At 45.4% G+C, this 16,855-nt stretch overlaps 2 protein-coding genes across 2 annotated transcripts in view; both read right to left on the reverse strand.

Annotated features, from left to right (window-relative positions):
* The window catches only part of tfr1a (transferrin receptor 1a), a 104,049-nt gene that overhangs the window by 21,479 nt on the left and 65,715 nt on the right, over positions 1-16,855 (reverse strand). The gene's annotated exons all lie outside the window — the stretch shown is intronic.
* On the reverse strand, positions 653-15,836 carry tnk2b (tyrosine kinase, non-receptor, 2b). Its single transcript, XM_083668878.1, has 14 exons — positions 15,659-15,836; positions 14,365-14,435; positions 12,241-12,492; positions 9,417-9,569; positions 8,662-8,945; positions 8,397-8,523; positions 8,047-8,193; positions 7,669-7,763; positions 6,768-6,962; positions 5,987-6,078; positions 3,422-4,926; positions 2,600-2,695; positions 2,294-2,421; positions 653-2,069 (listed from the first exon to the last, which is right to left on the reverse strand). Exons 1-14 carry the CDS (start codon positions 15,819-15,821, stop codon positions 2,063-2,065), a joined length of 3,315 nt encoding a protein of 1,104 aa, XP_083525004.1. The 5' UTR covers positions 15,822-15,836; the 3' UTR covers positions 653-2,062.

The raw sequence follows: 16,855 nt of genomic DNA on the forward strand, positions 1-16,855 counted from the left end.
AATGCTTCACTGTCCCATGTGTGTGTGTGTGTGTGTGTGTGTGTGTGTGTGTATATATATATATATATATACACACACACACACACACACACACACACACTCACCCTTTGCTCTCAAAACAGCATCAATTATTTGTGGCATTGATTCCACAAGATGTTGGAAACATTCTTTTGAAATTCTGGTCCATGATGCATCACACAATTCCTGCAGATTTTTCAGGTGCACTTTCAAGCTGTGAATCTCCAGTTCACCACATCCCAAAGGTGTTCTATTGGATTCAGATCCGTTGACTGGGAAGGCCACTAAATAACACTGAACTCATTGTCATGTTCATGAAACCAGTTTAAGACAACTTTTGCTTTGTGACATGATGCATTATCATGCTGGAAGTAGCCATTAGAAGATGGGTAAATTGTGGCCATGAAGGGATGCACATGGTTAGCAACGATACTCAAATAAGCTGTGGCATTCAAACAATGATTGATTTGTATTAAGAAAACGTGAGGATTGTGTCACCAAGTGTCAAGAAAACATTCCCCACACCATTACACCACCTCCACCATGAGAAGGTGTACAGGTGTTCCTAATAAAGTGTTTGGTGTGTGTGTGTGTGTGTGTGTGTATACACACACACACACACACACACACACACACACACACACACACACACACACACACACACACACACACAGGCCACTTTATTAGGTACACCTGTTCAACTGCTCGTTAATGCAAATATCTAATGGTGTGGGGGATATTTTCTTGGCACACTTTGGGCCCCTTAGTACCAATTGAGCATTGTTTAAACGCTACAGCCTACCTGAGTATTGTTGCTGACCATGTCCATCCCTTTATGACCACAGTGTACCCATCTTCTAATGGCTACTTCCAGCAGGATAATGCGCCATATCACAAAGCTCACATCATCTCAAACTAGTTTCTTGAACATGACAATGAGTTCACTGTACTCCAATGGCCTCCACAGTCACCAGATCTCAATCCAATAGAGCACCTTGGGATGTGGTGGAACGGGAGGTTCACATCATGGATGTGCAGCCGACAAATCTGCAGCAATGATGCTGTCAGTATGGACCAAAATCTCTGAGGAATGTTTCCAGCACCTTGTTGAATCTATGCCACAAAGAATTAAGGCAGTTCTGAAGGCAAAAGCGGGTCCAACCCAGTACTAGCAAGGTGTACCTAATAAAGTGGCCGGTGAGTGTGTGTGTGTTTATATACATCATATATCATCTTCAATGAACGTATGCATAGAAATTCTCTCAGTACATTTTTCTCCACCATTTAAATCCAATAGAACTCTGTAGAAAATAATAAAATAATTGACTTAAACATATTTAACAACTTACATTTACCAAGATATATACCAACTGCGTATTACTTCTTTCTCGTTTTTTACTCCTTCATCTGCTCATTGTTGCTGCTTAAACCTTGACCTCTGTTGAAATGCAGTAGAGCACCTTGGGAAGACTTGGGGCCACAGTAGAAAGGTGCTGACCTTTTCAAAACAGGCCCTTTCCAGACAGAGGAGCAGGAGGAACCTAGCACAAAGCACACACAGAAGGTCCTCTAAAGTAGGGTGGAAAAGGGTGCTTTGACATAATTACCCTTTGTACTATAGGGCTGCAGTTTCTGCTGGTTTTCAAGGGGCATTCAACTCTGACTTAAGTGAATAAGGTTGAAAGGGACATCTGACCGAGTTGGTTAAGTGTGTTGCGGCAGTGATAGTACGTAATATGGAATCAGGTACACTAGCACCTAAAAATGTGATATTTTTCTTTCAGTGTTGTGCTATGATAGAAACCAACAGACACTATGGGTCCTCCAGCCTCCAGGTGTATGGTTGCACTACTCGTGCTCTGAGCTGACTTTAGAGCAGCCTAGTACCCAGAAAGTCTGTATATATTGTCCACACCCAAATCCCAGTCCACCGATGGGACGCTTCTGGTGAGAAAGGGGCGGGAGCAGACTCCGTCCCTTAAAAGATTGATGATGAAAGAGAAGAGTTCTGAACAGACTCAACTGTTGCTTCTAGCGACGTCGGTCACCGTCTGCAATCAGAGGAGAGATTTGGAATTATGACTCTTGCAATACCAACGCAAATTAGGTGAACATTAGCAATTACATATATTTTACAGGGTACTGGACTGAGGCTTTTTTTCACTGTCAAAAGCATTCTTAACTGATAAAGAGAGTGGTTGCAGGATTGGGGATGGGGCTAAGTACGGTGGTTAAATCAGTAGTGGATAGAGTAATGTATACGGGATGCTTGTACCTTTGCCTGACAGAGCCATAGGAGTCTAAAAGCTGGGTGCTGGCCACTTCCAAGTTCCAATCATACATCTCCAAGATCTTCAGACATTCTGTCCTGGTCTTCAGTCCAAGACAGAAGAGCTGCTCCACCTGCAGAAAGACAAAGAAAGAGAATTCTATCAGTCTTAAAAACATTCAGTCCTTCACCAATGTGGTTGCTTAGTGACAGGATGCTTATGCTTTTAAGGTGGGCCGTAGACTCCATGTATATCTTCAAAACATGTGATTGTACCAACTAAATAGTGTAGTCAGGTGTAGGGACCCTTACCTTGAGATAATGCACGGCTTTCTGCACATTCCAGTTGTGGTTCTGGAGGGCTGACTGACACTCCTCTAAAGTCACACCATGGACCGCCTCCTGCACCTGGACACCACACAAACAACCAATCAGGTCAGTGCTGCAAAATCTCTGACCAATCATAGACAATATGCAGTCCTCTGCGGTCAACTAAAGTCACATAAAACCCAACAATCTTTTTAATGCCAAGTGGCATACAGACTTGTTGTCTAATACATTTAGTTTAAAAAATAAATATATGTTTGGTTGTAATAAATCAATAGTAGTTTGTTTACGAATTACAATGTACTGAGGAAGTAATCAATCCAATAATAAAGAACATCTGATGTTTGCAGTCAAAAACAGCACACACATACAGTAGCTTCTAAGTGTTTCCCTAGGCAGGAGCTTTAGGTTGCTTTCTGTTGCCCCCTCCTGTTCAATGATTGCATGTGCAGCACCAAAACAAAATGTCTCCAAGACTATTAACTATACTCTAACAAATGATTGATTCTTTCAACTGAATCTATTCTTAGGTATTCTGGTTAAGAATGTACCTAAAGGGCAGAACATTATTATGTCCCATGAGATTTAAAATACTTCTTTTATACTCCTGAACTAAAGGCACATCATCCATGCCACATTACACAACTGCCTCAGTTAATTTTCATTGGACTTTCATAGATCCTGTTGTGTTTTTTTTTCCTAATGAAGAAAATCTGACCATGTCCCTTAAATCAAACCTTGAATGTGAAAATCCACAAACAAACATAATGTAAAGAAGAATCAGAGGCCAAAGCTTTCAGTACTAACCATCTTGACCCTATCGGCGGTGTTTCCTCCCTCCGCCCTGCCAGGTAGCCCATCTGAACTCACCCTGGGCAGGCTGAGGGAGACCTTCAAGCCTGGCCGGAAGCCCAAACTACTGTTGTTGTTGGAAGAGAAGTTGGCCTTCAGATCTCCCCCTGGGTTCTGATGCTGATTCACGACCATGGGTCTGACCGTGGCCATGTTGGCCTGCCTCCTCTCCTCACAGATCCCAGTGCTACCACCAATGGACACGCTCTCAGCCTCCCGGAAGAATCGGTCATAGCGGTCCAGGTAAGGGGGCCTCTCAGGCAGGAGGTAGTAGTGGGTGTTGCTGACCTTTCGGCCATCGCGGACGATGGGTAAGATACAGGGCCCCTTGACTAGGTCCTTTCCCTGGGCTTGTGCTTGGATGACCTTGGGAGCAGCGTATTTGGGGTCAGAAGCAAAGCTATGTGTGGTGGGCATGAGTTTTCCAGGTGAGTTTGAGAGGTAGGACCCGTAGGTGGGAGGAGGGGCGCTGGGGCAAATCATGCCCCTCTGCTGGGGGGAGCCCATCTGGAGGCCCATGGGGCTAGGGGTGCGTGAGCCCGGCTGGGACAGGGGGTCCCGTGGGGGGATCTGAGGGGGCCGGTCCTGGCTATCCTCAGCAGCCGGAGTTGGGGACAGATCACCAGACCAGCGGGCGTAGTCCCCCCGTTTGATGGGGCGCGGAGGTATAGGGACGCGTGGAGGTATCAGCGGCTTGTCCTCGGAGAAGGAGAGGACAATCTGGCGGTGGATGTCCTGGTACTGAAGGCCTGAGCCCGGCGAGGGTGATGTGGACTGAAGCCCTCCAGCAGGGACGTTAAGCCTCCTCATGCACTCCTGCTGGAGCTCCTGGAAGATTTCTGCCGACTGGGAGTAGGAGGTGGAAGCCTGGCTCTGCTTGCAGGGCAGGAAGAGGTTGTCCTCCAGGCTAGGTTTGTCTGCCCCCCTGGTGACCACCTCCTCCTCCCCAGCAGGCATGTCCTCAGTCGGGGTGTGGGTCTCACTGCGCCCCCCTTGCTGCTGTTGCTGCTCTAAGCTGTTGATGGAGCTCACCTCCATATCCTCCTCGTCTTGTGCTACATCATCATAGGCAGGGGGAGGGGGCAATGGACGGGCATCCCAGTCCACCACTGGGGTGGGGTGTAAGGGGCGGGGCAATGACCGTGATGGGCTCTGGGGCGGGGTACGGTCCAGAATATTATCTGCCTCCAGTGCCAGCTTGGCCAATGACGGCACCTGGAGCTCCACCACAGGGGAGGGGGTGGGTGTGGCCTGGGGAAACTCCTCCCCAAAGTCGATAAGCGACACCTCGACGGGGGTGTGGCCCGAGCTCATAGTTCGGCCACCCTGTTTGGAAGCAGAGACCCAGGCGGCGGGTTTAAGTTTCAGACTCTTGACAGAGCCTGGTTTCCTTAGCGACAGCCTCTTCAGGCCCGAGGCCGTCAGCTCCTCATCCTCAGTCACTGAGTCGTAGCATGGCTCTGGACACACAAACACAAACAAATCCACAGCTTAGCAACAAATAAAATAATGTTGCAACTCATCTCCAGTCATCAAGGGACACAATTAGGTTGGCTTTTCATTTCTACCAGGCGCTTAATTGATCGATTACTTTCACTGATTGGTTGAAGTTCATACATCTGGTTGACCAGATAAAATTGCTCACAAAATAAAAAACAAAAGATGAAGACAGATGACTGTGGCCCTTGAGGAAAGGAGTTGAGCACTCTTTACTTAGTAGTACATCCTCTGGTTGTGTGTCTGTAGTTTAGACCTTTAGTGCTGCCTGTAGGTAAGTATATCAATTGCTTCTGTAGTTCACCTTGCAATCAGTAGATTATTCTGCTCAGTGTGTTATGCATTTTATATTGAACACAAATGGAAGAACCCAATCCACCAGAAAACATTAGTTCTTGAAAAAGGATGGAATTTGAACATGAACTTCAAAAACCAAAAAAACTGCCCATTTGAACCCTGGCAGTCCACAAAGTCACACAGGCCTGAAGTTAGTCACACGTTAATCATTCAATGCACAGCAACCAGACTGCACACCTGTTAATAGGAGAGGAAGAGAAATTGAGAAACAGCAAGGTTAGGTAGTAAAAAAGAGAGGTGGAGGAAGAAACAGGGTGCTGGGAGAAGAGGGAGAGTGGAGAAGAGAGGAGAGATGATATACCTTTGAGGAGTGGTGCTAGGAGAGAACAGAGAGGGCAGGAGCAATGGGTGAGCTGGAGTGAGAAGCCAGACTTACTCTTGACAAACACCGCCGGCTGGGGTGGGCGGGGGGGGGGCTCCTCTGAAACATCACCGGAGAGAGAGAGAGAGAAAGTGATGAAATGAAAGAGAGAGAAAAGAGGAACAGAGAGACGGAGAGACAAATAAAAAAGCCAAAAGTGAAGAGCACAAATCAGATCAGATGTATTGTGTTAGTTCAGAAAGTCAGAAAAAGAAAGAAATCGTCCACAAAAACAAATGAACCATTCTGGAGGTATTTCCATTTGCGCTTTTGGAGGATTGAGCCTTTGATATGGGGCTACTCACTTTTTGCTCGTCCTGGTAGCTGAGTAGGCCGGGCAGGGTTCTGGTCCTGTCCCAAAACATCTGGAGGGTCCATGGGATTTCCCAGGTACAGACTGGCGAGAGAGAGAGAGAGAGAGAGGAGAGGAAGGAAAGAGATAAATTGACTCTCCATGCATAGGATATGTTTGTTACCCAAGGCTAACCATAAATCAGGCCTAGCCTGGGCACACAGATGCCTGCCCCAAGTTTCACATCAGTTTATTCAGCCATGGCCTGACTTGTGTTAGCTGAGTTTCAGCTGACTTGAAAAATCTAAATGATACTTGACTACCCTCTAGTGGTGAGAACTAGCTCTGTTCAACTGCTTTTAAAAATGCATCCAAGAGGAGTGAACACAGTGAGTGAACACAAGGCAAAAGGCATTAGTCTTAAAGGGGCAATAAGTTTCCAGACCATGTGACCTGACCAGGAAAACCTATGGCCAGGTCATGTGGTCAAAAAGCACTCCTAGTCCTCCTTGAATCATACTTGTAATCTTAAACACATGGCGTGGCCTGGGGTGGTCCAGTGGTCTAGCACCACGGCCTACAGTGCACACATACACCCATTTCGCCATGGGTTTGAATCCAGCCCATGTCCTACTGACATACCCTCACGTCCTTGCTTTCCTGTCGTTCTTCACTATCTCTATCCAATAAAATGAAAATATAAGAGTAGGACTGCCCTACTCAAAAAAATAAGAAAAGACATGGAGTTGATTTAAGAAACAGGAGAGTAAAAGTTAAGCGTAAGCGGCTCTTACTCGTCGATCCTGTCAGGAAACCCCCAGCAACGGTGGGGGTCTGTGTCTCCATGGCCTGTGTGGATGAAGCTGTGTTTGAGGGGTCTGCTGATGTCGTGGGCAGAGAGGCCTGCCACAGAGGTCACCACGTTCCGGGGGAACTGGCCTACTTTCAGCGAGCGCTTGTTCTGGCCCCGCCACCAGTAGTTCTCTGCCCTGAGGGGAGGGAGCAGAGGGCCACACAGTCAAATGAATACTTCAGACACAGTTGTTACTATAACATAACAATATTTGTGCCCTGCATGCGTCATCAGAGCTGGTGTTCAGAATTTGACTGCTTACACAGGAAATACACTGTGATCCTAGCAGTCTTGAAAACAGAGAAAGACTGCGAGTGTGTTTCTCAAAAGTATTGGGATAGCTGTTTTAATGTTGGCTGGATCAGAAGCCTAATGCGCATATAGACGTTTGTAAAAAGCAGTTTTGTGCAGTTTGTAAAACTCACTCTCTCTGATGTGTGGAAACTGTCTTCACTCTGTGGCCCGTCCCCCCTCACAAGCCTTGAATTAACGTTTTGGAATCTTACTCATTTAGCAAATGAAATGTCTGAATTGTGGAGGCTGCATTCACATTGACCTGCCTGTAAAAACAAATTCCACCAACCTCAGTTGTGTGGCAAGGATCTCGTATGTTGCTTTCTGATTGGTCAGATGGTTACACACTGCAACAAAGCACGTTTTGGCATAAGAGTGGCGCGCTGCTGTGCGATCTGCACGCTCCGCATAGTGCTGACATTTCAGAACATAGAGTGTAGCGGCCTTTCAGAAATATTTTGCGATCAACTGGAAATGCTTTTCAAGGTTGACTGGTCTATCGCGATCGAACAGTTGGTGACCACCGAATTAAACTGTTGTAGGCACACCTGCCCTCGATGATGGTGATGACATCGTTGACCTGAATCTGAAGCTTATCGGCCTCCTCAAAGTCCTGAAGGGCGCACATGTCGGTGGGCATCGTCTGGAGAGGACACAGAAAGGAACCTCAAATGAGCGCTTTTAACAAACATTGCACTCAAAAAGTATGGCACAAGACGACGGTAAAACCATCACTAGTTCAGGGAAGAATCCACTAGGTGGTGCTGTAGGTCCATTTACAGAGAACAATTCATAGGTCCCAAAACACGGGTTAACGTTGCTGTGTTAGAAGGGGAATTTTGAAATTTAGTAAATGAGCCGCATCCCTAAACAAACACAAACGTACAGTACACAGTCCGATCACTCAAAACACACACCACACACACCTCCAACAGGAACTCCCTGAGGGCGATGAAGCTGGGTCTGTCGTCAGGTTTCTGGGCCCAGCACTGCAGCATGACGTTGTAGATGTCCTGAGGACAGTCCTCTGGTTTAGGCAGACGCTCCCCCTCCTTGTCTATCTTATGCAGGATCTAAAATCACACAACGAAACAACGACACACACCATTGGATGACTGATCCATGTGTGAGCCACAGCAGAAAGTATACTTTAACCCACTTCAACCCAAGAATGTTCAAGTGTTAAAGTTTGTGTATGTGCACAGTATTGTATGTACTAAGTTTGTATGCTGTATGCTGTGTGTGTGTGTGCGTGCGTGTGTGTGTGTGTGTGTACCTGGCTGCCGTTGAGGCCTAGCCATGGCTCCTGGCCGTGGGTGCACATCTCCCACAGAGTCACTCCAAACATCCAGGTGTCTGTGGCGTGGGAGAACGTCCGTGTCTTCAGGCTTTCTGGAGCACACCTACGGCAGAAACAACATACCATGAGGCAACGGCAACCACCACCATCCACCTGCTCCCTCTCCCCAAACCAAGTGATCAATGCAGTGCACACATACACACACACACACACACACACACACACACATACACACACTCACCATGCGAAGGGCACCTTGCGGTGCTCCTGCATCACATAGTGCTCGTGGTTGTTGGGCAGGGCCCTCATCAGGCCAAAGTCCCCGATCTTGACCCTCTGGGCGGAGGCCAGCAGAATGTTGCGGGCCGCCAGGTCCCGGTGGATGAAGCGCCGCTGCTCCAGGTAGGCCATACCACAGGCCACCTGCACGGCGTACTGACACAGCGTGTGGATTAGCACGGGGCCCTGCGGACGCACACAGCGCAGCCGCTCCAGGAGGGAGCCTAGCGGAGCCAACTCTGTGACCTGGAGGATCAGGGAGGTGGTGTTGAGGAGGGAAAAGAAGAAAAAGAGTCAGAGATTGGACAAAGAGAAGAGTTGGTGAGAAATACATGTTTAAAGAAAGTAAGGAAAGGTACTGTAAAGGAGAAGACAAAGAAACCAGAGTGAATGGGAAAAGAGAGGACGAGAGAGTTTGTTTGTGTCGCATGTGAAAGCAAGTGACACAAACACAAGGCATCCCATCAATCCAAAATAACCTAGAGGAAACATCTAGAAGGTAAAGCAGAGACGGAAAGAACAAAGTGGATGTTTATTTTGGTCCTCTGTCTCCCTCCCTTCCTCCCCCCCTCCGGTCTCAACATTTTTGGCGCTGACATTATTTACGTGGGCAGGAAGCTGCCTGAGTTTGTTATGTGTGTGTGTGTGTGTGTGTGTGTGTGTGTGTGTGTGTGTGTGTGTGTGTGTGTGTGTGTGTGTGCGCGCTCCTAGTTGTACCATCTTCATGGGGTGCGTGAGCACCACTCCGTAGAGACGGATGAGGTTCTGGTGGTCCAGAGAGTGCATGGCGTTGACCTCACAGATGAAGTCGTCCAGAGCATCTGGCTGGCTCAGAACGTCCGTCTTCAGACACTTCACTGCTACATTCACCTAGAGGACAGAGACAACGTGATAGAACGTATATCAACATGATGTCATTACGTCAATACAGGCAAAAACTGTGGTTGGACTACGGTACTCCCCATACAATCAATTGTTGAGGGACTATTTAGTGTGCCTTTCTTGATGTGTCAGTTATTTTTAGTGCATTTTCTTCAGCATATAAATCAAGTATGCAGTAGAAATCATTTGGTTCACAACACAATACTATAGCTGACCTAATAGCTACCCAGTTGTAGCTGAACTCTCCCTGTGTGACTGTTCTGTATGTAAGCTGCTCCATATGTCACTGTTCTGTATGCAAACTGCTCCATGTCACTGTTCTGTATGTAAACTGCTCCATATGTGACTGTTCTATATGTAAGCTGCTCCATGTCACTGTTCTGTATGTAAACTGCTCCATATGTCACTGTTCTGTATGTAAGCTGTTCCCTGTGTGACTGTTCTGTATGTAAGCTGTTCTTTTCATTCCCATCAGGCCATGTGGTCACCGTTTTTATTCGAAAATAAAGATTCCTAATTCCACAAAGGAAAGGTAGAGAAAATTAAGACCAGGATGGCCAGTGATTGATTTGTGAGGGGAGAGTAGTGGAGATGTTTTAAAGGTTACGAGGAGGGAGCAAAAATTGGAGAAAACAGATGACCAGGGCATGGGAAAGCAGGATATAATAAACAGAAAAGAGAAGCAGATATAAATTTAACCAGTTGTGAACATTCTAAATGGACAGGACAAACTAGCTGAGAGCAGAAGATGGAAACAAGATACACTTTTTCTGTGAGAAAAACAGGATGAGGGAGAGAGGAAAACCCTAATAAACAAATCACTGGTAGAAGATAAGGCCAACCGTGCCAGGCCCTAGAATAACAATGATAAATCTAATGAGCTCATCACCAATATGAAGTAAAACGAGAACTGTTTTTACAAATAGGAGGGGAAACCAGGCCGTGACGAGATGTAGGAATTGAATGTTATTGGTGGATGCAGCTGGGAAGTATGAATCATTTGCATATGAGGGAGGTAACCTATTTGAAACTAAAAAGCGGTTGACTGAAAGAACAACTTGGTCACCTTTGCAAATGTGAACGACTTTTATTACTTGTGAATAAAAGTCTCTGGATAAACCATCAGCTCTAGTCTCTGGCATTTTATTTCAAAGTATTTTTTGACTTGAAATTCCACCACAATCGGAGGACCTAAGTACTTTGTTGTATTTATCAGTTTTTACATCGACATTTTATCTACAAGGTTTTTTTTTTTTTTTTTTTTTTTTTACACATTTAAAAATGTTTATGCTAAAATTGAATCTGTTAAGAAATGTTCAAATGAGCAGAATCAACTGAGAAACGTGATATTTTTTCTGGATTTTCGGGCCGCCCTGACGTCTGAAAGAATTCAATTGCCTTGTAATTTGACCTTCACAAATATTTTTTTTGTACAGATGATAATTTAACATTATCCTTAGGAAAGAAGTCATTGCAATGATCATCCTTGAGTGGAGATGGAGGAGCCTGAAAAGAAAACATATGCTTATAATATTGAGTTTCTTCTTTCAGAATATTTATATATATCCACTTTTCTTCATATTTGTAACATATTATACTTATCTTTCTCAAATAGGTTCCTCCAGTTCTTGTTAGTTTCTCTATTTCTGTTATTAGCCTAATCGATATTAACCGGAATCGTTTTTGTTTAAATGATGAGTATTGAACTGAATGACCTCTGAAGCCACATTAGAAAGTTTCCCACACAATAAGAGGATCAGCTGTACCTATATTATGAAGAAGAAGTCAGTTATACATTATTTTTGTCTTAGTTAAGAACATAGTGTCATTCAAAAGGTTTTGATTACATTTCCAGTATCCCGTCCATCTGGAAATTCTGTAAGAGTTATTTGAAGGCAAACTAGATGATGGTCCGATCACATTCTGTCATCATTCATCAATACTTTATTAGCCCCTCAAAACTAGACTCCAGTTACTGAATTCGTCCAGGCTGAGTCTACTCCACCCTATATCCTGGAGCCTTGCCGCCCACCCGGGTCCCATCAGAAAGCCGCCCTTCACTATGGACCCCTGAACTCTTGCACCACACCACATGAGTCTGGTTCCTCTCAAGGTTTTTTCCTCTGTGCCCTATATCTTTCTCCTTCTCTGGGGAGTTTTTTCCTTGGCTTACTCCTGGGGGTCTATGCTTTGGTGTTTGATCATATTGTTTGTATTGTATTTATTGTTTATATTGTTTAGTATTATTTTGTTGTGAAGCACTTTGTGACATTTGTCTATGTAAAAAGCAGTATATAAATAAACTTGATTGAAACTTGATTGAGTTAGGTCAGCAGAGATGTTGAAGCATTTCCTTTTGATGATTATATTAGTCTATGGACTAATATAATCATAGTGGGGCCCTACATCAAGGGGCTCAGAGATACATACTGTACTGCGCTACTATTCACCGGATTCAATATCTGTAAATTCCTGTCCTTCTCTCTCTCTCCCTCCCCCTTTCTCTCCTCTTCCTGTCTCTCCGGGTGTAATTGAAAGCAGCTGATGTCCAACATGCAATAGCAGGGCAAACAGAACACCTCACTCTCTGTCTCTCACTTTCTCTAACTCTTTCCCACTTTTGTACCTGAAACAAAAAAAGTATATATTTCTCTCTCACCACTTTCCCAGCAGGCGTGAACCACTCTCCTCTTTTGACCACGCCAAAGGAGCCGTCGCCCAGCTTCTCAAACAGGGCCAGGTCCTTCTCACTGATCAGGCAGGTGAGGGCCTGCTGCTGCTCCCCAGGCTGGCTGGGCAGAGGGGACAGGAGGCCCTCCACGGGGGGGGCCGTGGGGGACAGCTTACAGAAGGAGGAGACCGGGACGCTCTGCTGGAAGTCTCCACCGTCCAGGCGCTTCCCACTGAACACCTAACAGGTGGGGAGAGCGGGTGAGAAACCTGTCCACATGTTTCACTTACCTTTGAAACGCAGACCTACTGTATCGATCTGTAGATGTACAAATACACAAAACACAATCGGGGGGGAGGGAGGGTTATGCATAGAAAAAGAAGAATGGGGAGTGAGATAGAGGACTGTGAACTTTTCTGACTGTAACCCTTTTTTTGTCTCTGTTTTGATCTCATTATGTTTTTAATAACTGTGTTTTTATGTATTTTTCCTGTAAAGTGCATTGTATTGCATTGGTGTATGAAGTGCTAGACAAATAAAGTTTGATTTGATTTGAGGGGAGAAAGATGAGTTTAGATTCAGACAGTACTGTACAGAGGTAGGGATGTGTGTTCAGTGTAGTGTGGAGGTTGGTAAGACTACACCACACCTCGTTATATTGAGATCGTGTGTGTCACGCATCATCGTCTGCTGTGGAGGGAGGGAGGGTAGCCTGGTGTTCCACTCTCTCTTCCTTCCGCTATCCCCCATTTTTCACTCTCTCTCTTCTCTCATTCAGTCTGCTTCTCTCTCTCTCTCTCGATGCTCCCTCTCATCTCAGGCAGGGCTACTGTACTGAGAGGTGTGTGAAGAAGGGAGATATTCTATATTCTCTCTCGCTCTCTCTCCTGTCAGGCCATCTGTAACTGCTGTAGGAAGTGTGTGTCTGCTGTAGGAGGTGTGTGTCTGCTGTAGGAGGTGTGTGTCTGCTGTAGGAGGTGTGTGTTGAGGAAAGGCAGAGCTCTATTATGTCCAAAGCCCCATGGTCAGCTCACTTGGCCAGGAGTGCCGCAGCACGGTAGTCCAAAGTGATCCCTGGACTGTTATCTGGGGAAGGGAGGGATGGAGTGAAGGCACACACACACGCACATGCGCACACACACACAGAGAGAGTTCAACTACATGCATGCGCATGCAGACTCATCAGTATAAGCACATACATTGAACACACACACAGTAAAACACACATGCGCACGCACGCACGCACACACGCACAGGTCTAAACTCCAGGATATTCTATTATCTTTATGAGAGGGAGGAAGACAGAGGCAGAAAAAGGGAAACAAATCATTGGCAACATGGCAAGAATAACTCTGACTGTCAGAAGTGTTCATTAGGAACCGTGATTAGATTAGAGAGTTTGGTCTGTCTGGAGGGAGGCGGTGGGGGGCTGCAGGGGTCATGTATGGAGCATGAGTGAGGCCCAAAGGCTTACTGGTTTCTCAAGCTTTTCTCAAGGTTCTCTTGATGTTCCTCAAGCTCTTCTCAGATTTTGAACCAGTGGCAGCAGTAGTAGGCTGACACTATAATGTCATTCATAATCATATACTGTACAATCATTACTTGTTGGTCTTTCGAAAAATAAATGTGGGTATATTCATTAACGCTGCAATCCTCAGAAAGGCGATTAGGCCTATTGTTTCACCTCTATATGCGCGTGGGATTTTTGCGTGTGGGATTTGAAGGCCTGGAAAATGGAAAGTTATGTTAGGTTATGTTGTTTAGAGTAGCTTGCTATTATAAGGCGTAAAGTGGAAAAAAAGGTTGGATGCTTCAGAAAAAACTGGAGTTACATAATGGCTGAGAGGATTTTTAAAGCCCTGCATTTCTGTGGTGAGTATGTGCCTGTTTGTGTTCTCATCTGTGTTTGTGTATGTGCACTTCTGTGGTGATTGGGTTTTAAAATAGGGAGACAGACATTTCCTAAATGCTGAAGAAGGGAGGGTCTCTCTCTCTCTCTCTCTCTCTAGAAACAAACACATATAATTCCTGCTGGACCGGCCAACATGGCTACTGCCAGGCCCATTCCCTACGGACATGGCAGTGTGTCTGTGTGTGTCTGTGTAGTTATACCTTGCTCATCCAGGACTTGCGCTTGCACATGGCTTTCCTCCTCTTGACCGCCTCCCACAGCCGTCTCTGCCCTTTAGCAATAGAGAAAAGACAGGGAGAGAGAGAAAGAAAGAAAGAGAAGGAACGTCACACAAGCCATATTATCAGAGCGACTGCAGAGTTACTGCTGTCCTAGACAATGTTATTTCAAATGCCTCAAATCTCTTGATCGGGTCGGGGGATGTGATTATCTTATTCTCAATATGGAAGAGATTCAAGTGTGATAGATGTTATTTATGTTATTCATATCTGAAACAAGAGTGGAAAAGAAAGCAAAGATGCACAGGTGGTGACTCTATGACCATCTCTGAAAAACGTAAATAAAATATAAATTAAAAAAAACTAAACAAAACCAAAAGGACGGCTTGTTGATGTGTGCAAAGAAGGAAATCTAAGTGAGGAGGGCATGGAGGAGAGAGAGAGAGAGTGTGACGAATGGAGGAGAAAAGATGAAAGAGAAAGAGGAGGCACACTTTTCTTAATGTGCTTAAGGACGCTTGTCCCCTCAGTCCAACTTAGAGAAATAATTACTTTTGCAGGGTTTTCCTTTCCTCACTCCCCCTCTCCACAAAAAAGAGGGGGTGGAGGAGAAATGTAAAGAGAAAAGAGGAGAGGCAGAGAAGAGGGTAATTAGTCTTTGGCAGGGAACTTCAAGCCCAGGGGGCTAACGTTAGTGGTTGGCTAGCTCGATTTAGGATATTAGCTTTGAGGCTCCCTCTCCAGAGACAAAAGGCCGGCAGTTTCTGGTAACAGCTTCCTTTGTGGTTAATTACTGGTTAAATATGACATGGTATTAGGAGTCTTAGTACTGGAGGATTTTCTTACACAGTACTGTATATTTTACTTAAAATAATGACACAGAGAAAACGACATAATTGTGATCTTAGGTGTTGTGTTTAATGATAGGTGTAGATTATATGTTACTTTAAAAGCTGTGGGAGTGTAAATCCATCCGGTTTATTAGGACTGGAATGATAGAGAGCGAGAAAGGGTAGATGGGGAGTTGGGGGAGAAGGGAAGCAGGTGTTTCTCCAGACTTCTGAAAAAGTATAAATCAATCCAGAATGTGCATTGTCAGTTTAGATGGTTGAAGGATGCACAGTATTGTTGTTCATCATAATTAGTTTCCCTTGAGTGGCTTTCACAAACTTCCTGAGACCGGCATTCCCTTCCCTGGCTTGGCACATGTTCCACACTGGAGGCAAGAGAGGCATTTTCCACAGATTACCACCAGCATATAGCCACACACACTCACCAGGCCGCCCCATCCCAATCTTCTCCAGGTCCTCGTTCTTTACGTAGTCGAAGTGGGAGAGGCGCGTGACGTTGAGGTCATCACGGATCCGCAGGAAGTACTGCTGCAGCTGCACCTCCATCAGCAGCTCCAGGAGCCATTCTGTGCCCTCCTCAGACTGCATACTACTGCCCAGCTTCTGCATAACACATAGAGAAAGAGAGCAACTAAGCATTGCACAGAAGCACACATGCACGCACGAACGCACACACTTCTCCTCAAGGCTACATGATATTGTCCAGCCTCTGTCCAAATGCTCAGAGAAACTCAGTTTAACACAAGCACCCTTTACAAAATCATAAAACTCTATCGCACAGTAATGCCCAGCCTCTGCACAGTCATACACACAGCCATAGCGAATCCCCCCACAGCTTCCCTTAATAATACACACTGCTCTTCACAGATCCAGAGACAGACACACGTGAAGAGGCAGCACATCTGGTGTCTATAAAACACAAGAGACTCCTTGTACTATACACTGTACATTAGACCACAATATCCATTACATCCCTCAACAGGACTAGTTCAGAAAATCCATCTGAAACCACCAACAGCCTGTCAAAACATAAACAGCATCAATCAAACCATTTTGTTACACTGAAAGACCATCGTACGTTGCCTATGCTGAATGAGTCCTCATGCTGTAACTTACTTTGACTAAGCTGTGCAGTGAAAGTTGTCACTTTAGACTAGCCCAACTAACACATCTCAAGGACAGCCAAGACTTCAGTCAAACATTTCACAGTATGTATTAAGAGTATGCTTAATAATACTGTCCTGCTCTCCTATTTGTGTTCTATCTGCCCTGCTATGGCATGTTGGACATCAGCTCCTTTCAATTACACCCCACCCAGTCATGAACGAGAGAAAGGAAGAAAGAGAGAGAGTTTGCTAAACAGTCTCTCTTTCCATTCACAGAATTAGCAGTCGTAGTCAGTAGGGGTCATCTGAGAGTCAGGAAGTCTTTAAGTGCCTCTGTAAGTGAACCAATAACACTGTGTGTGTGTGTGTGTGTGTGTGTGTGTGTGTGTGTGTGTGTGTGTGTGCACAGCATACAGAACACTGATCAGCTAATGCTCTGCTAGCCTCAAATTTCGCTCACACAGGAATACGCTAAAAAGGGCTCGAGTACAGTGGAGTGTATCTGGAGTACAGTGG

This window comes from Argentina silus (genome assembly GCF_951799395.1).
Source record: "Argentina silus genome assembly, chromosome: 1".
Classification (NCBI taxonomy): Eukaryota; Metazoa; Chordata; class Actinopteri; order Argentiniformes; family Argentinidae; genus Argentina; species Argentina silus.